Source organism: Sprattus sprattus, assembly GCF_963457725.1.
Source record: "Sprattus sprattus genome assembly, chromosome: 11".
NCBI lineage: Eukaryota > Metazoa > Chordata > Actinopteri > Clupeiformes > Clupeidae > Sprattus > Sprattus sprattus.
In genome coordinates this window covers 25,346,342-25,366,341 of record NC_137909.1, presented here as the reverse complement: position 1 = coordinate 25,366,341, position 20,000 = coordinate 25,346,342, and the positions used below count along the sequence as shown (strand labels likewise).

At 43.3% G+C, this 20,000-nt stretch overlaps 3 protein-coding genes across 4 annotated transcripts in view; 2 read left to right on the top strand and 1 right to left on the bottom strand.

Annotated features, from left to right (window-relative positions):
- Positions 1–227, top strand: part of tnca (tenascin Ca) — a 44,410-nt gene extending 44,183 nt beyond the window's left edge. For both annotated transcript variants that reach the window (XM_080848121.1, XM_080848122.1), the window contains one exon: positions 1–227. This exon is cut by the window's left edge and continues 874 nt beyond it. The gene's annotated coding sequence lies outside the window, so the exon portion shown is untranslated.
- Positions 228–2,730: 2,503 nt separating this feature from the next.
- LOC308372132 (TNF receptor-associated factor 2) lies at positions 2,731–7,414 on the bottom strand (the record flags this gene model as incomplete). Its single annotated transcript, XM_080847250.1, has 10 exons — positions 7,218–7,414; positions 6,990–7,068; positions 6,736–6,834; positions 6,228–6,389; positions 5,740–5,814; positions 5,559–5,633; positions 4,380–4,961; positions 3,740–3,917; positions 3,304–3,452; positions 2,731–2,949 (listed from the first exon to the last, which is right to left on the bottom strand). Exons 1-10 carry the CDS (start codon positions 7,403–7,405, stop codon positions 2,731–2,733), a joined length of 1,806 nt encoding a protein of 601 aa, XP_080703376.1. The 5' UTR covers positions 7,406–7,414.
- A 3,964-nt stretch (positions 7,415–11,378) lies between these two features.
- Positions 11,379–20,000, top strand: part of rabl6a (RAB, member RAS oncogene family-like 6a) — a gene marked incomplete at both ends in the record, with an annotated part of 14,606 nt that continues 5,984 nt past the window's right edge. Inside the window, 9 exons of the mRNA XM_080847938.1 lie at positions 11,379–11,508; positions 12,445–12,579; positions 13,373–13,420; positions 14,518–14,573; positions 14,857–14,948; positions 15,681–15,821; positions 16,336–16,441; positions 18,427–18,530; positions 18,780–19,183. Coding sequence (XP_080704064.1) covers positions 11,379–11,508; positions 12,445–12,579; positions 13,373–13,420; positions 14,518–14,573; positions 14,857–14,948; positions 15,681–15,821; positions 16,336–16,441; positions 18,427–18,530; positions 18,780–19,183 — 1,216 coding nt within the window. The remainder of the gene's footprint in view (positions 11,509–12,444; positions 12,580–13,372; positions 13,421–14,517; positions 14,574–14,856; positions 14,949–15,680; positions 15,822–16,335; positions 16,442–18,426; positions 18,531–18,779; positions 19,184–20,000) is intronic.

Below are 20,000 nucleotides of genomic sequence, written 5' to 3'. Positions count from 1 at the left end.
AGTCTTTTAAATGATATAATAGACCCTCCTTAACAAAGTGCCCTGAAATGAATAAAAGATGAAGCACTTCCATCATGTTGCAATGACAGAACACCAAAATGACTACAACAGTGGGACACACCACTGATTTTCAAAAAGCCTGGAAAATGTTTGCTTTTGTTTTCTGTAAAATGGATAGAGAAAGATCTGTATCCCTTATTACAATAAAATACTTTCTTAAAAATGTATTTGAATTGCCTTTATTCACAAAATGGTCAAATACAGCATTGATACAATTAAAAACTGTAAGATGGGCTTTGAATAACATCAATTATAAATACACTAGAACTGAAAACGAATTTCAACACACCAATTTTAGGACACAGTTCTTGTAGAAAGAAGTTAACATGGGCAGCATTTAGCATGTAAACACATTGTATAAAATTGCACAGAGCCTTCCTTACATTCAAACTATGCTTCAAACCATGTTAAAACTTTCAACCCTCTACACATTTGGCACAATAACAAGTAGGAAGAGTATTACAAAGTACATTAGCTTCCGTTAAAGTTTGGCATTTGTTGCTTACACTGTTACACATCACTGCATCAGCAGTATCAACTATATCAGTCATCATATGACAGCTAGGACCAACAGATTTTTGAGCACTTTGATTATAACGATCTAAATATTAACTGTGCATTTGGCAACAATAACGTTTAATACCGCAACAGGTATAGCATTTGTTAAATGCCCCCAAAACATTTTTAAACCACCATGACAGCACAAAAATCAGCTATGTGGCTATATCCATAATAAAACATATATCACGCAATTTCACTCAATAGTGTTCTCATACATGTACTTGATAATAGGTGCTAGATTAGTATATATCATAATATTAAAAGTATATATATTATTCTTTAAGGATTCAAGTTATTACTGCAGATAATTTAAGAAAATATATAAGCAGCATCGTATATAATATAATAGTATAATAATGTGATATTCATTAAAATATAAAGATGTGTGTTCACTGTTGACCTACTGTCTAAGATCATAGATAAACACACAATAAAACTTTATATCCGTCGAAACCTCTCATGCACAGAGAAGCTTCAAGACCTGTCATGGCTGGTTTAAAAAAATAACCACCACTACTTCAAAAGAATTTGTTAAAGCCAAATGGAAGAAAAGCTAATAGCAAATTGCACAGCACGTCGCTAATACAGACCACTCATTTTAACACGTATCACATACCCTTATATGACATCTCAACATTACAGTTGTAAACACCAGCCCACAGTTCACCTTGCCAAACACTCCCTCCATCAAAACTAGCCTACCTTTCTATTTAACTAATTAGACATTGCACACGTGGTCACAAATCTCATAAGGTAAGTTCCTTTCAAGGCATTTCCATCCATTGTTAAATCTTCAATAAAACTTCTACAAACTTCCATCCCATTGCACTCAATATGTCCAATAGTTTTACATTCCATTTCCAACACTGCTAAACCAAGGTTCTCAGATGAGAGAAAGAGAGAGAGAGAGAGGGACAGAAACAAACAAAAGCAACAAGCAACACCATAGCAGGAAGCCAATACCCTGTTGGTTAGGTCAGATAAATGCAGAATGTCGAGGGATACATACCAAATCGGCGCAGTCGGCAGGAAAGAGCTTTTGAAATATGAAAGATATGAAACCTCTGCTGTGAGCTACTGCTAAAACCCTGATAACTCCAAATGTATCTTCCACAGATGTAACAAACCAGCCCTCAAATCTAGAACCACTCACTGACCTCGAGCACACAGTACATGGAATGTTGCCATTCACAATAACATGAAAGAAGTCTACTCCTACGCAAGATGCTAAAGACAAGGACATTTCTCTCTCAAAGGCCAACAAAAGAGATGCTAGGTTGGTTGACATGCAAATTGCACCTACATTAATATTAAAACTGCCAATTACTTTTTTTTTCAGTAACTCCACGTTTCTTCTATGCAAATTCATGATCGCTACAACAAGCAAGCATAATCGAAACCACTCTCCAAAAAGGGCTGAAGTTTGAGGTTTATAAATTGGGGCAAATCCATAATCAATGAAAACACTGGGGCAAATCCATAATCAATGACAACACTGGGGCAAATCCATAATCAATGACAACACTGCCGTTTCCCCTCATTGGCACTTACAGTCTACCTCCCCTGTATACATGGGTGCATCTCCACTAAGGATCGGACTGTATTCCCAAACCTATTTTTGATACCACCGTTTTATTTATAGAAATACTGGCATCATTTCAACACAATTTACCCTGTTATACCAAAAAGCAGTTACAAAGCACCAGACAGAAACAGGCCAAGCAGGCCTATTGTCGCGTTTCTAAATTAAGCTCTCCTAAAATGTAAACACCACTGACAACTGACGGTCACGCATAGCCCTCTTTAAACGTCATCTCAGCTGTAGCTGACCCCTTCTTGTGCTGATGTGCTTGTGAGGGTGAGAAGTCACGTGGAGCTCTAGCTCCCCCTAGTGGCACCAGCCGAGCCTGCCACGGCATCAGTGCGAGACATGCTGGGTCAGCATTCGCATGCAGGTGAAAGGATGTGCCATGAACACAGACCTCTGGACAAACAAAACAAGTCTGGTGTGCAAAATACCCTGTCAAAAATCTGCAAGCTGGTCACATGACCCAGTAAGTGTATGCAGTGGGAGAACCCGCCTCGAAACCTAGAACAAGGGCCATCGGACTACAGGCCTGTGAGATCAACGATGGCCTTGATGAAGATGGTGTCGTCACGTATGTACGTGTTCTTGCCCTCGAGCTTGGAGAGTGGGCAGAAAAGCGGACAGCCGCTGGCGATGTTCATCTCGCTCACGGGCCTTTGGAACGAGGAGGAAGTGACATCAGGACGGAAGGCATCGATGATGTGCTCCCGGTTGCTCTGGTCCAGGAGCATAAGGGTTACCTGCAGGAAGGAGAGACAGCAGAACAGGAGGGCTACTGGGTCAGAAAAAGATGATTCTATGTACTACAGTGTACTAAGGTTAAAAAGTGTACTAAGTGTCCTTCATGAAGGTTAAACAGTGTACTAAGTCTCCTTCATGAAGGTTAAACACTGAGCTGAACAATTTCGTTTGCAGTAGGTGGTTGTTCATTGTTTAGCACACAACCCCAAAAAAGCTTTAACAAAAGGCCTTTCCCCCCTAAACTTCTAAAAGACTCTGGCCCACGGATATGGCAGTTCTTAGAAGCAGAAAAGCCCTCCAAAGAAGGAAAAAACTCCCACTTTATCAAATCTTTTTCTGTGAAAGTGACTTACCTTCTGGTTGAATGGCCATTTGAGCAGGGCATCACTCTGACCCCTCATTACGACAAAGAACAGCGAGAGATGAGAGCCCCGTCCTGTCCCGTCCCCATTCAGGTAGATCCGTAAACACATCTTATAGCCGTACTTGCTGGTGTAAAACGCTAAGGAGAAACACACAGGTTTTTTATTCATGTGCAAAGATATTTGTTGGAACAATCACAGGAATCTGTTATGAAATTATACATAAGTGTACCCATATTAGTGTAGCCATGATGGGCATTCAGCTTTCCATTACATTCTAAGAAAAGAACTGATAGCCTGTGAGAAACCACACCAACAGCACTAGGTTGTAGAGGAATGAACACTCAGTAAATGTAAAGCTTCACCATATTTGCAGTTCGACAACACATTTACTCTGCATAGTCATACACCATCCACATAACCATACCAGGGGAAAACATGGCAGGAGCTCGTCCAGCAATGGCGTCCTGACGCTTTTTGGTGAAGTCTGAGATCCTCCAGATGAAGACGCCGTCGAAGGTAGTGGCAGCCATCTCGCGCAGCCTCCCCTCCAGCTCGGCCACCGTCAGGTCCTTCACCCCCACCGTTCTCTCCAGCTGCCGGACCTGAGCCAAAAGGACAGCAATGTCAAGTTTAAATCCACTTCCTGGCTGGGGTACAGGCCCACTCTCAGAACCACCCTTGATGTGATCATTAACTTATATGATGCCATTCAAAGGTTTTGTGGCTTCAATTAGCAGACGTCACAGTTATATTTGTCCTTCACATCTCATAGCAGGATCTCAGCCTTTTCATATGCAGCAGTTTTATCAAAACTTGTATGCCTTCATAAGCAAACTCAATCTTTAGCATTGCAGATGCTAACCTGACCACTTCACTGTTATTTTAACGGTTATTTTACAACTAAACTGTATCTTATATACCCCACATGTATTACAGCATCTTTACAATGACTGTAAGAGATGGACATTTTTAAACTATGGGTTTAATGGTGACTGATACAACTCAAACTTCTGTCCACTCTTACCAGAAGAACCAGAAGAAAAGCGTCCAGGTAAATCACACACCTTGTTGCTCAGAGCTTCGATCTTGTCCTGGTCCAGTCGGTGCTGCCGGTTGCTGGCCTCGATGGTGGTGGCGAAGCGCTCCACCTCCCGGTTCAGCACGCACACCACGTCCTGGAAGGTGCCCGACTTCACCTCCAGCTCCTGGCAGCGCCGGCCCAGCTCTGCCACCTTGGTCTTCTCGCTGTGCAGCTGGAGCTCCAGTGCCGCGCCCACCGAGCTGGGCAGCGGGGTGAAGGACGTGTTAAGCGTGTTCAGCGTGTTCAGCGTGGGGGTGGGAAGAGGGGGAGCCCCCGCCGCCGCGGAGGAACCTGAGGCTCCAGCGGAGGACGAGGCGGATGAGGACGAGGCCCCCTGCACGGAAGGCCTGACGATGGGAGCGGACATGGCGTTCAGCTGGTTGACGCGGGCCTCCAGCTCGCGCAGGGACTGGTGCAGCTCGTGGGCCTTGTACCCGGCGAGCTCAAAGCTCTGGGGCTGCATGCCCTCCAGACTCAGCTTCATGCCCATGATGAAGTGCAGCAGCAGGTTCAGATGCTCGTGGGCACAGGCGCGCTCGTGCTCGTGGATCTTCTCCTTCTCAACCTGGGCGTGGAGCACAACAGGAGCAATCATCACACTATGGGCATGAAGCCCCTTAACACTCTAAGGTCCAAGGCCTTTTAGACTTTTCTAAGTTGTCTGACATGCCTTGATGTTTTTGTACATTTTGCTTAACTAAAAACATTGATGCACAAATGGAATATATGATTCTATTCTAGAAGACCTCAGCAATAATATTAGAAAATGGTTCAATGTTTCCGTGGTTGTTCTTTTTATGTCTCTAAGACGAAAACTCAAAAATAAAAATTTCCCGGACGAGGGATATAGACCTTTTAGTGTTAAGATGCACACAGTGAATTCAGCCGTAGTTATTGTTGTGCCTACATAACACCAAGTGGTTCATACATTGCAGTTCATCTAGAAGCCTTTTTTCAAGGCTTCTTTTAAGAGAATCTATTGTACTAGGCGTTGTGTTTATCGCTGTATTACTGTTTTACTATCATTGTTCTGCTGTTTTGACGGCTGGTTCTAAACTGCCACAAGAAGACTCAGTATATTCAAAAAATACTGAGCAGTTAAGGATGCACAAGAACTGAGGAATCAGGATGTCTGTTGAAGGAAGTGAGAATAATTACTTACCAACATGTCGCAGCCCACCACGTGATATCGGCATGGAGTTCTGAATTTGCTGCAAAACTTTATGTGGTCGACATACTAAAAGGGTAGAAATGACAACTGTGAATATTCACCAAACTCTGAGCGACAGAACTTTCTGTTTCACTAGCGGAGATGTTTTAAAAATAACATTCAGAGGCCCCACCTTTTCCCGGGGGATTTTCTTCTTTGCGCAGCCTTCACAGATCATCGGATACTTGGGGCAGATCTCATCATGTGCCTGAAAACAAAAAGCCTTTGGTTTTAATGATCTCACTTCCTTATTTGCCTAAATCAATGAACATTTGAAACAGTGAACAGAATGTGAAGGAAGTATTTATAAAAATATACAGGCATGGTGTTACTTAACACAATGTCACAAACAGATATGTCACCAATATATGTGCAACTGCTTAACAAACGCTTAATAAAATCATTTGATGCAACTGACTACAAAATCACCTCTTCACATGAGGATTTACAGCTGTGGGTAAGCGGGCTTTACAGCTCGTATTATGAATAATGTAATGCGAAAGGCAGGCTCGCTATTTTATGCATCTCTGGATACACTCGCTCAAGTCATCCGTGACAAAACAGTACAGTAAAAGCTGAAGTCAATGTCCTGCTAAAAGACACGCCTGCGTATTGCCTCACCTTAATGTTTTTGAAATGAAATGGCTCTTTGCAGTACTTGCAGTTGAGGGTTCTCTCTGGACATTCACGCTCACTGTGCCTTTCCTGTTCGTTGAAGCGGAGGCGCTCCTTGCACGAGGGACAGGGGATGATCATGAACTCGCACTTTCCCTCGTGGCTTAGCTGCAAACAAAACAAACACAAAAATACGAGCGTGTGCTTACAGTGCCAGTGTTAAAGGTTCAATTTCCAGTAATTTACACTATTGTACTGATCAGGGGTAAGCACTGTATTTTTGGATTATATCGTTATATAGATGTTGTTGGATATGGATTCAAATATATGTGATTAAAATGAAGTCAAACAAAACAGAAATATTTAACTGAACAATAATTACATATTGAACAGTAGATGAGGCAGATGAAAGGTTTTGCAGATGAATACAATAAAATATATAGAACCTAACTCAATAAACAAATGAACAATCAATGTTGGCAAAAGCAAAGACCTTACAGAGCGAATGAGATACCTCATATTCTTTGATGCTGCCCTTCCATGTGCAACCTTCATGAACGCAAAGAGCAGCAAGCGTCTCCACCTCTCTTCGAGCTGCATTGTCAGGAAATGCCTAAACAAACAAACAAACAAACAGTGATAAACAGTGATACTGTACCTCACTGACCATCACCGAGTTGGTATGGTTACTCATTTTAATAAATATATAAATTGCAAGAAATATATTTGTGGGAGCAGCATGCTAACTATAGTAGAAAATATACGCACACAGCCTTGTTTGAGAATAGATGTCGGCTCTTCAAATATGTCCTCCTTGATACAGGCATTGCATTTCTGGGGTCCATTGCTATTAAAATAAGAGCAATTAGTGTTCCATCTAAAACTAGTTTGATATAAAAACAAGTTATATACTACAATGTAAAAAAGCACATACAAGCATGTGCGCATACACACAAACACACACACACACACACACAAGCTTTACTTCTGAGATACCTGACAGTTCTGTTAAAGCAGTACGAACAAAACCGATGACCACACTGAGCTTGGAATGGTCTCCTCAAAATGTTATGACAGCAGTTGCAAAGGTGCTTATCCTCCAGCTTATTGGCCAAGATCTTCTTGGGGAAACCTGGTTTGTTGCTCTCCATTGATGAAGGGGGAGAAGGTTCTTGCGTTGCCATGGCTCCCTCTACAGACACTGGGTCTATCTCAAAACAATGAACAATGACACTACACCATTAATGCTGCAAGGAAACCTAAATGCAAACAGGCCTATAGTGCACCTAACAAAAAACACATGACATTGTAATATCTATTGTTCTGCATCGGTCAAGCTATGCCCAAAAGCTCAGCTGTAACATAAAGCAAACTGTCCATTGGCTGTGGAGGCTGTAGCATATACTCCACAACAGGCTACAGAGACACTAAAAAAAAGAACAAAGAGATGTAGACCTGTCTTTCCAGTTAGGTTGTACTTACAAATTCATTCTAGTGATATTGCCATATAGGTGACATTTCACACATGGCTTTCATGCCTGGTTTATCTAGATTTGCAAAAAAGGCATGTCTCTAGGCTATTTATCGGTTTGCGTTTATCATCTGCTGAGTTATACACCAAAGCAGTTTGGACTGTTTGCTGGAAACCATGAATTTTGGTTAGAGAACAGCCGTTTCAAGTTTCAGTTCTGTTCTGCTGTTTCAGTTAGACTCTTAAGCGGGTTTAGTGGCTATCTGAGCGGAAAAAAGAAGGCAATACAGGCCGTTGGGGCCACGTTTCTTTGTTTGTGTTTTCGGCTGAGCCGCACCTGGACCAAGTTGGTTGGTGGTAGGTTCACATCCAGTGTGAACCACGGATTGTCATCTGTTCCGCGTCCACATCATGTCAGGAATGCGTGTGGTAAAGCGGCTGTGTCACAAATATGTCGCCATGCTCCCAAATGCACAATTATTTTTTCCCCCGTTTGAATTTATTATTAGGGAATCCTTCCGAAAACTGAACATGATATTCAAGCCAGACTGCCACGCCCCTCGACATAATCACGCTAATAAGAAACAATTTAACCAAAGCTACATATCAAAAGAAATTGACCGACAAGATTCACTTTGCAATTTAGCTTACTTACCCGAGCTTCAGGCTGAATCATCATTGCAGGAGAAATGGATAGCCCCTCGTCGCAAATACAGAAACACGATGAATGTTTCATTAACCGAAACGGACATTGCCCCAAGCCATGTAGCATGGCTCGTATTGATAGCCTACATTTAAAGCAGCGCTGGAATATGTTGATTGCTACATTGTTAGGAGCAGCGATTGCTCTTTCACAGGGTTACGTCATGATATAGAAGAACCGACATAGGCAGACAGCAAAACAAGTCAGTGACTACATGCGCACTGTGGTGATGGCAGTCAAGTGCAATGGTTTCCAGAGAAAGCCGTTAAAGGCGTACTGTGCCACGCGAGTTGGCAACCGTTTGATGAACGTACAGAAAAATTCAGAATTGCTCACACTTTTAAAACATGCTTCTTTCACATCTCCCGTGGTAGAGTAGGCTACATTACAATATTTGTATAACAATATATTAGTTTCAGTTTATAGCATCTATGGGCTACTGCTTTGTTGCACTTTATACTTTAAAAGGAATAGGTTATTCATTTAAACATTTAAACATTTTCCGCTGGGTCTGAAAATGAAATCACTGATAGCAGGCATATATCTGTGGATCTTGGTTGGCACCCTCTCTCAGACCACCATCATCTTTTAGTTTAACTTGGTCAATTAAATACATTTATTTGGCACAGGTAACATCTATAAAATATTGAGGGTTGGTGGAGTTAATGGAAGAAGTATACCTGAATAAAAAGAAAAGAAAAAGAAAGTGGCAAAACGGTGAGCCGTTTATCTATAACTAATGGCCTTCCCAAAAAAACGATGAGCAAAATGCCAGCAGACCACCAGCTCTGCCCCCAGTGGGCCGCCAGTGGTCCTCTTGCCTTTCGTGATATGGGATAGCCTAGACCTGTTATAGACTTTTAGAGTCTACTCTATTTAAGCCTAGAGTTCTTTAAAATGGAGTGAACTACCTTGGATAAAATATGTGTTTGTTGTCATAAAAGATCTATTCGAAGATACACTTGAACTTATAGCCAATGACTCATAGCCTATAGCCTATTATAGGCACATTTAGCCAACAGCACCCACTGATGTGCAGCCTTGTAAAACTATTAATCAACAACAGGTCTCTTTTCTGTAAAAACCAAACACTGAAAGATAAAAGATAGCCTACCTTTAGCATTTGAGTCTTCTTCAAATTCACACCATGTTTGCCCCTAGAGCAGTGATAATCACAAATCCAGTATTTGAGTGTTTGAAATAATGTTGGTTAATGCTACTTAAAGTTCAAGGTCGTCTGTTTATGGTTACTGTGCACGTTTTGAGTGTTGCAGTAGACCTATGTGAAATGAAGAACAGATACTATTCTTTTCATTTAAAGTCATTTCTATAAACTTAGAACTAAATATGTATAAGAAATAAATACAGAAAGAAAGAAATTATTTTACACGAGGTATCATTTCTGCTAATGGTGAGGTGTTCATATATCTTTGTGTGTGTGTGTGTGTGTGTGTGTGTGTGTTGGAGGCCTATTATGTCTAAGTGTGTGCAGTAGGGCCTACGTATTTTAAAAATGAAAATATGTTCCTCTGGACCAATATCTGTTTGGATATTAAGTGGGCTATATAATAGCAAATATAGCCATGACCAAAAGTGCTGCCCCAGACAATAGCTAATATCATGCCTCTTAATGCGATTGATGGAGACAACCTAATGTTCCCCTGCCTGGCCACCCTTCCAGCGCCTAACTAAATGATGCTAACTTTACCTTTAAAAGTCACCTGTGTACCAGTCACAGTTTGGTTTACTCATCTTCCGTCCACTAGAGGCGCTATATCGTCTGTTGCCGTGAAGATGTAATTGTCTCTTCATGATACATTCCAGTTGGGATGAGGGATGCTAGGGAAATGGTTGTCGTCTCGGGATAATGATGCTCCAGAGGGTTTCATCGTCAATATGGAGAAGGAAAGGCGCTGGCGATGCCAGTTAATAAGGTAAATTTGTAATTGCAACGCGGAGAAAAATCGCTTGAAAATGTTCATGGTCTGTTTTACCGGATCTGGATTAGAAAACACTGACACGTAGCATAACATTTGGTACCAGTCGAGGAAATAGCTTTGTGCTTGCAACCGCATAGGAAAATGATGGAGAGCCAGTTAGCTTTAGCTCCGAAGCGGCTTTACTGCTCGGGCTGAGAAGACATGTCAACTACTCGGCACTGTTGGTTATGATGAATACGTGAGTTCTCACGTTCCTGAAAACGTTCCATTTAAACTGGCATTCAGGTGTCAAGTGCCATATGGTTAACAGATACCCTTAGATAGCATTAACGACTATGTTGAAGCAGCAGCAAAGGAGCCCCTTTTAGCTAAGTAAACGTTAGCAAGGATAGCTGCAATGAAATGCATTCAACACATAGATTTGCCAGCTGTCGTAATATGTTGTGAGCGTATGGTCATCACCGTGTCATTACGATGTGAATGTGGGTGTTTTGCACATCGTCGGGCAATATGTTAATTATTGCTTGTTGCATTATGCGTTAGCATATTTTCTGGAGTTACTAGTAGATGAAATGTCTTTCGTCTGCAATTATATTCATTCGTGCAACGCAGTTCTGTTGATGTCAAACGTCCTTTTCCAGCGTCGTGTGTTGGGTAGATTGTATACAATTATGAGTGGACGGACCAGCCTAATGCGATTGTTTTCTTCTTATAGGTGATGCCAGCTGGAACTTAAATAGAACAAGACTGTTATTTCACAGAGCAATGGGCTTTCGAAGGATTCTGCACTGGTGAAGATATTTGGCTGCCAAGCTCTTCCTCAGCAGTTCATGATCTCGGCTGTCACTGACTGCAGAACGTGAGCCTGGCCGACAGCCTCACAACAATGTGTGCTTGGTAAACCTATTTGTACAAGCTGCAGCTCTAATTCCTGAAAGGTTATCTCCTTTGGATTTTGCTGACCAATTCAGTCGAGGACAGACAGGAGAAGAAATTTGAATTCTGACTTCTGAAAGGGAGATTGAACAAAAAGCATTGTCAAGATGTTTTCCGCATTAAAGAAACTTGTTGGCTCGGAGGGAGGGCAGCTGAGGGATAAAAACATCCCGGCCGGCCTGCAGTCAATGAACCAGAGTCTACAGAGGCGCTTCGCCAAGGGCGTGCAGTACAACAGTAAGTGCTTGCCCTTTACACTACTGGACACACACACACACACACACGCATCATATTTTATAAAGGCATAGCCTATAGCAACGCTGAATTGAAGCACTTGATTTCTTGAGGCGTTGTGGGAATAATAATACCACCGTTGTGGTTAGCACGGTTAACAGGTTGCAGGTGTTTTTGATGGTGAAATCAAATTATTTCCCTCCCAGCCATACATGATCAATTCCAGCTGTTGTCTTCCCTTACCGAACATGTGGCGTGGTGAGGCTGATTGACTGACGGGTTGTGCCAAGACATATCAGGCTGTTTCCCTACAGACAGTGAACTGTACTCCTATTGATCCTCCGTTAGCACTCGGGCTGCTGTCCGACCATCTCTCAGGAGACATTAAATATTCATGACTGATACACGATCACCCACCCACTGGCCTATTTTTCCAGTCGGCTCCGACTTCTTGTTGTCAGTGGTGTTCAGGAGCAGTTCGGCCTGCTTTACTTTAACAGTCTCCGTTGTAAATCTCTCCTGAAGATGTCACCTAGCATATGCCTGCGCATATGAATTTAGATGAAGATAATGTTTTCTGGGCTGTGGGGATAGCTGTATGCACACTCACTCAGATGTCGCAACGTTAATTAATGGCATTTTCTACCTGTTGTGTTGCACATAAATGTCATGGCCATCAATGCAGTTTTTAGGGGGGGAAAGTCATTTTTGTTGACACATCGAAAGTGATATGCAATAAGTCAGACAATCGCAAGATCACATTCATTTAGTCATTACTTCACACATTTGTTTGCTTTGCATCTGATTGATGTTTACTGTGTAGTCATAAAGAGTCACTGCTTTCCCATGTATTGAGTTGTTTGTGTTTCTCTAATGGTCTGATTGATAGTCGATGCGTTGCAGCTGTCACATAATCCGTATGCTTCATCTCTCTCCCAGTGAAGATCGTCATCCGTGGGGACCGGAACACTGGCAAGAGTGCTTTATGGCACCGACTGCAGGGGAAGAAGTTTGTAGAGGAGTATTTACCCACCCAGGAAATCCAGGTCACCAGCATACACTGGAACTACAAAAGTGAGACTCTCCATGTCCTTTTAATTAGATACAGTGCAGGGCAGCAATACATGAGAAGGGTGTTTTGTTACCTACAGCACAATACAATGTTGCAGGTCAGAGTGTGAATCCATCGACCTGCCGTCTATCGGCACATTTCCCCTCTGTTCTTTTCCCATGAAGCTCATAAGAATTCAGAGCTGGCCGCAAACATCACCTTGTGGGGGAACATCGCCATCTTTCCACTCTTGCTTCCGTACCCTGTGCTTAAATGCACGTTAAATAGTAGCTAATGGCCATTGTTCGCTCCCCCCCCCGCCAAGCACTTCAACCATGCAAGGTGTGTGTCTGGCCCAGTGCCAGCAGACGGAGCCCTCTCTCCCTCAGTTTCCCATTAACTGCAGCTGGGGAAAAAAACGAAGTGGTTCCTGCTGGAGGGGAAACACTTTCTGTCAACAAATGTCCTTTACTAGGTGACTCAGCACTGGGGCATCTGACAGAATAGGCCCTTCCCTTAGGTTATGGTGGTATTTACTTTAGGTACAGTATAGATGACTATAAAAATGATCTTAAAATGTCATTTAATGTATTAAAATATATTGTATATTGTCAGTGTATTCATTCCTCACATATTTGAGCGTGTTTTGCACATTTGATGACATACTCAATTATTGTTATTGTTTTATCTGTGAAATTGCTGAGTAGTTGAAATGTGTAAAAAGCTGTGATGTTCCTAGAGTATTTAGTGTAATTGTGTGTTTTTTCTGCTGATTTTGAATGGAGACTTGATGATTGTGTGTCTCTCCGTCCTCAGCTACAGACGATGTGGTGAAGGTTGAGGTGTGGGACGTAGTGGACAAAGGTGAGTTTTGGGGGGTGATCCTCTGGGGGAAACTGCGTGGGCTTTAATAAAACACCGGCTTCAGGTGCTATTTGGTGAAACAAACAAACGGCACGAGTTACATTTTGACAGAGGCAAAGACATGAGTCAAGTGTTTCCCCACATGGAGCTGGTCAACATGAGAGGACTCAATTGATTGGGGTGCAGGAGTCACTGATGAAATGGTTACCTGGTTACATAATGAGCTTGTAAATCAGTGCTGGTAGATGCCCTTAGTGCTGATGAGCAGTGTTAGTGAAGAACAGCAGCCATTTTGTACTTTGCTTCTAACAGTATTCTTGCTCCCCCTCCTGTGGTTCCTTCAGGTCAGAAGCTGTCTGTCCCTGAGGGATTAGGTGAGAGTGGGTGGCCCAGTAGTGGTGGAACTGTAGGCAGCCTGTGTTTGTGGTGCTTGTGTGACCCTCTCTCCCTTTCCTGCTGGTTACTTCCTCCAGAGACATGGCTTTAGACATGGCTCTGCTCTGATATCTGTTTCTCTAAGGCAGAGCCCAATAGCAGGACTTGGCAGAGATTCCTTGAAGGCGGGAGTGGTTGATGCATTTTCTGTGATTTATATCGTATACGCCCGTTTTCTTGCATATTGCTACACTGAGTCATAATTTGTTCTCATTTTTGGAAATCATACTGGTTGAAAAATAAAATATTATTGCCAAAGTGCATGATTAAGTTAGAACTTTGTTGTTCCCCTGGGGCAAATTGTGTTTACAGCCCCAGCTCCACCCCACAACACCCATGACAAACAAATCGGATAACAGATAACTAAAACTAATGCTCTTAAATAACTGTAAAACAGCAGCACATTATGTGTGAATGATATGAAATGTGAACTAGAAAATCATCCACCCACTCTGCAGCTGTGAAATTACTTGTGTGAATTTAAACTGAGTACAGAACAAAGACTATTAAATTGTATACTGAAATGTTTTATTCTTCTCCTGTCCGACTGCATTAGAAATATGTGTTAGTCCTCTGTAATTGCTTTTCCTCTTCAGTGATTTGTAATATCTGTATTTGTTTTGTTTATTTATTTGCTTGTTTGTGTTTTTTTCCAACTACTGCGGGGAAAGGCAAAAAGCGAGGAGACAACCTGAAATTGGAGAACGAGCCTCAGGAGGTAAAGACTGCACTCAGAGGCCGTCTCCAATCCTAATGGGTCTGCCTAGTGTGGAGAACAAGTCAGAGATGGAAAAGACCCTTTGTTCAAGCCCAAAGCGTCTGTCATAACTGCCATAACAAATGTCAATTCTGTTCTGTGGATGAGACGCAGCAATTTCTACTTTATATTCTAAAGTCAGCCATATTAAAGTGTTAGCTAAGCCAGTGTACGGTTACGATTTATTCTCTGCATTTAATGCTTCGTGAATTTACTTTTCCCTGTACTTGTGTTTTGTCGTCAGTCGGAGTCGGAGATGGCTCTGGATGCAGAGTTCCTGGATGTTTATAAGAACTGTAACGGGGTGATCATGATGTTCGACATCACAAAGCAGTGGTGAGCATCCACTTACTGTCTACTCCTGTGTCTCTATCGGTCTCTGTATCTGGCATTGGGTTGCAGCTAGGTCGACACGGCGGCGCCATGGCCTCTCTGTCGCTTGTTGGGAGAGAAAAAATAAATACACACACATGGTTTGGAGAGAAGGATTATTTCTTCCTTCTTTTTTATTTTTATTTTATCCACGTTGTTTGCACATTAGTCAAATTTGGCTTAATGTTCTCTATAGGTTCATTGTTAGCCTGTGGAAAATATACTGTATAACCCATCATAGTTATTTAGTTCATTGTCAATGATGTCTATTGTTTTGATGTCTAAACAAACAGATATCATGTCAACAAACAGATGGACTTGTGTTTGTACCTCTTGTGCTTTGCCTCCGATGAGGTCTTAGAGAGAGATCCAGGCTGGAAGACAGCTCATGTAGCTGATCCCGTAAAAGATCCCCATTAACCCATTAAGTAGCAAATTACTGAGGACAGGCCTGGGTCAGCCACAAAGAGTTTTCACCCTCAGCTCGCTTTCCACAGCTGGGAAGCAATTTTCTGCTGAAGTAGTTTCTAAATAATTTTTATTTTTTTCCCAGAAAGAGGTTAAGATTTAGCACCCATTAGCTCTCCATCAGTCACTAACTGCATCTAAAACTGGCTAACGTTGAAGGTGTGATCTTCTTGTCATCCAAGCTGGTCAGAATAAAAATGTTGGTAAATGTGTTGTCATTCTCTGCAGGACTTTCAATTACATCATGAGAGAGCTGCCCAAGGTGCCCATGCATGTGCCCGTGTGCGTGCTAGGCAACCAGCGCGACATGGGCGAGCACCGGGTCATCCTGCCCGACGACACGCGAGAATTCATCTCCAACCTCAACAGGTACGGATGGCCAGGTCCAGTCCAGGCACCCCCGGACTGTGAACATCTCTGATAGCCATTCCAAGATATGTATGCGTATTCTAGAAATGCCTCTCTGAATTTGACAATTTTTTAATTTTTTTATTTTTATTTTATTTATTTATTTATTTACGTCTTTACAGACTTCTACATGACAGGAGTCTAACCATTCAGGAAACCATTCAGGAAAGGTTTCCGGAAAAGATATAACCTCCACCTTTTAGACTCCTGTCATGTAGATTGAATTTGACAATTAAATGCATTTATATGGCGGCATTAACTCAGCCTTTTACAGAGCCCAAGGCCTGAACCCCTATAAAGCAAGCAGTTAGCCAAAGGCAGTGATGGGGTCTTCTCGGTCATGACAGAGGGCATGAATAATCACTTGAGCTGTATGAGCGGACAGCATCTCCTGTTCATCTTCATCAGCGGTGACACTGGCGGCCATGAGAAGCATCACTCACACAGTGTGTGTGTCGTGTCCTCCTCTCTGCAGGCCCCGGGGCTCCTCGTACGTCCACTACGCAGAGTCCTCCATGAAGAACGGCTTCGGGCTGAAGTACCTGCACCGCTTCTTCAATATCCCCTTCCTGCAGCTACAGGTCAGAGGGCGTGCTTGTGCCGTGTGTGGGGGGGGCGGACGGCTCAAATGTTGGGTTGGGTCCCACAAAAAAGAAAAAATCTTTTAGTTTTAGTGAAGTGATAGCAGCAGTGAGGAATTTTAGTCGAAAAAGAGGGAACTTAAAGGCTAACAGCCTTGCCATGCAAACACCAACAGCAACACAACTGAGCAAATCTAGCTTGTTTGCTAACTGATACAGTTCAGCAATATGTTAGTTGATGTTGTAAAGCTTACATTTTAGCAGTGTTTTGTCCCTTTGACCACTTAACTACTCAACTAGTTGGAATGACGTGTTTATCTCCCCCTCACATGACCATGTACCATCAAAATGAATTAGCATATACTATCAAAACACATCTACAAAAATCAATACAAAAAAATGTAAACATAAATCTATGTATTGTCTCTTCATGAAATCTGTCTGGAAATGTCTCAGGATAAGATATAGCCTCCACTTTTTAGACTCCTGTCATGTAGACTATGCAGTAAGCCTGTATATCAGTAATTCCTGAATTCCTGAGTCTAGAACACCTCCGTCCCATTGTTGCCCTGTATGTGCTTGTCTCGTGATGTCCGCTTCACTTTCCTGGAAGTAAGGCCTTGGTGTATTTGTTTCATGTCATGGCCGGCAGAAACACACTATTGCGTTCGGCCCGTGCATGACTTATTCCCAAGCTCCTTTGGCCACTGCATCCCCCCTCCCATAAATTATTCCCCGACCTCATGGCCTCTCCCCACAACGCAGCCCCATCAATCCGCCCTGCACCGGATGGAACGGGCACCAGCCGCCCCGCTCGTTATTGTGTGCCATACGAACAGGATTTGCGAACCTTAGAGGTCAGGTGGTGCTGCGGAGCGTCGTATTATCTTTCGGAGTGTCTGCTAACTTGCTGACTCCATGAATTAGTAAGGTGATGAAAGCAAAGCCTGCGTCCCACAGAGGTGAGTACGAAGCAGTGGCATGAAGCTCAGTCGCTGGGCCCGCAGCTCAAGCACCGGGCTATTCTGGGACTCTGAGAGAAAGAGGGAGAGAGAGAGAAAGAGAAAGAGGGTGAGAGAGAGAGAGAGAGCACTGGAGTACAGTGCTGTGCCTAGTGGAGAGAGGGTTTAAATATGCAGAGCCTCTGCTGCACACACACTGACTGGATATGCACTCTTGGAACTGTTTATCATGGACTCCTGGCAGGCGTTTGCTTCGGTATTGATTGTTCTGAAATATTGATGGCCCTCGTGTGGTTGTGTTTTTTTTTTCAATTAAAGCCTTCAGTTGTTTTTTTATTGCAGTGATCATGACTCAACTGGCCATAAAAAAAGAAAAAAGAAAAACAACCATAGTTAATCTTTGTGTCCATTTTAAAGAGACATATGGTAAAGTATTGGCAAAGACATATTGTAGTCACTGAAGACATTTTCTATGATGTTTGGTAGGAAAATTTCCATTTTTTAGAAGGGTGTTTAGGGGGGCTTTTTCTTGAATGTGAAATGCTTTTTTTTATGTCCCTACACTCAGTGAGTAGGTGCCCGTGGAAAGATAAAATGTAGGTGTGAGGAAGAAGTGGCATTAAGTGGCACAAGCCCAGAGCCCAAGCTGGCGTGCCATTATAATGGGCACCTAAAGTTAGCGCTGGTTGGCACTGCAGGGGGCTACACTCAGCCGTGCCCTTCAGTAGGGCACTCAGTAGGGCACTCGGAGGAAACAAGGAGGAAGTGAGCCAGTCTGGGCGGAGGCCAACAGTGTTGTGACTGGAGTGGGCAGAGCCGTATTTCCCGATGTTGACAGCAAGAGGTTGACCCTACTGGGAATTCAGTTATAAAAAACTCTGCTTTTAGTTGAGGCTCAGAAAACTATCGACTGAAGTTTTAGCATTTTAGATGCTTTGATTACTCTGGAATCTGTCTCAGAATTTAAGTGATTAGGTATAATATTAATATAATGAATAATGTTGTGTGTCTGCGTCCCTACAGAGAGAGACACTCCTGAGGCAGCTGGAGACAAACCAACTTGATATTGACGCCACTCTGGAGGAGCTCAACGTCCAACAGGAGACCGAGGATCAGAACTATGAAATGTGAGTCATAGTATCTCTTGCATGCTTATTTACATACGTACGCACTCAGTGACACATACACACACACTCACATACTCAGTCACATCACACACTTACTCATACCAAATGTCCAGATCTCACCTTCATAGCTCCAAGAGCATGCATGTGGTGCGCCCTCACACTCACTCAGTTACTGGCGGGCATCCTGTGTAATGAAGCAGCTGTTTTCTGTTTTTCTGCTTTATCAACCATCTGCTGCTCCCGCTGCAGATTTATGGATATGATGGAGACTCGTGGTAAGGGCTTCAACTCCCCGGGCCCCTCCAACGGCCAGAGCCCGTCGTCAGGCTCCCAGTCCCCGGTGGTGCCCCCGGGCGGCGCGTCCCCCAGCATCCCCAGCCCCGGCACCCCTCAGGCTCCCCTCCCTCCCCAGACGCAGCCCATCCCAGTGCCCCACCCAGCAGCACCCCACGCCCCCCTGCGGCCGGTGGCTCAGCCTGCCCCTCACGCGCAGACGACGGCACCGCCACCTCCAGCACGGCCTGCAGAGCCTCCTCCAGCGGTCGCCCAATCCCCCTCCAGTGCTGCTGCTGCGGCCGGGGCTCCCGCCCAGAAACGAGGCTTCATGTCCCGCCTGTTTGGGGGCTCGGCAGAACAGACCCCAGACAGACCAGGTGAGTCAAAGTCAAAGTGTGTTTATTGTTGCATGTACAAAATTGCTTCAGCACAGCAAAATTCTTACGACTTGGCCAGCATCATCATCTACGCAGTAGACGTCATACAGACAACATATACCAAAAAAAAAAACATAAAACCTGTAACATTAACATAAAACAATTTAAATTACAACATATAGCTCATAAACATAAAGCTGCGTAGTGCATGCGGAGCCATTGTCAGTCCGACCTTCTTCTACGGCGCACCAGCCTAGTCACATGTCAATGCTGCAAGGGGGGATAATGTAAGGATGAAATGTAGGTATGGACTCCATCTTGACAGCTGTTTGTAGGTAAGTATGTGCTGTTTCAGTCTGGGCAGTGGCAGATAATTGGGTTGGTAGGGATAGGCGCGCTCTACTTCAAAAAAATATAAATGCGTTTTCGGGTGCGAGTAAAAGAATGTTAACCCTGAGTAGAATAAAACCGCACTCTCAAGCTTTTCTCATTAATATTAAGACCAGTTTATTTCCACAGACGCGTTTCGGCCTTAAGCCATCGTCAGTGTGTGATAATTGGGTTGGCCTGAAGGATCAAGACCTCACGTTGTTTTGTGTTAAAGAAAATGAATGACTGATTTACACTCAAAGGACTTCATATACGTAGGAAACAGTACTTGCCATACAAAGCATTTACATACTTGTGTCACCACAACCAACACCGTGTCCCACCCACCTGAATGATGCGGCAGCATCCATCTTTGCGGTGGTACGCTCACCACTCATTGGCAGTCTGTGAGGGAGAGGAACAGATCAAGACATCACATTGCTTTGTT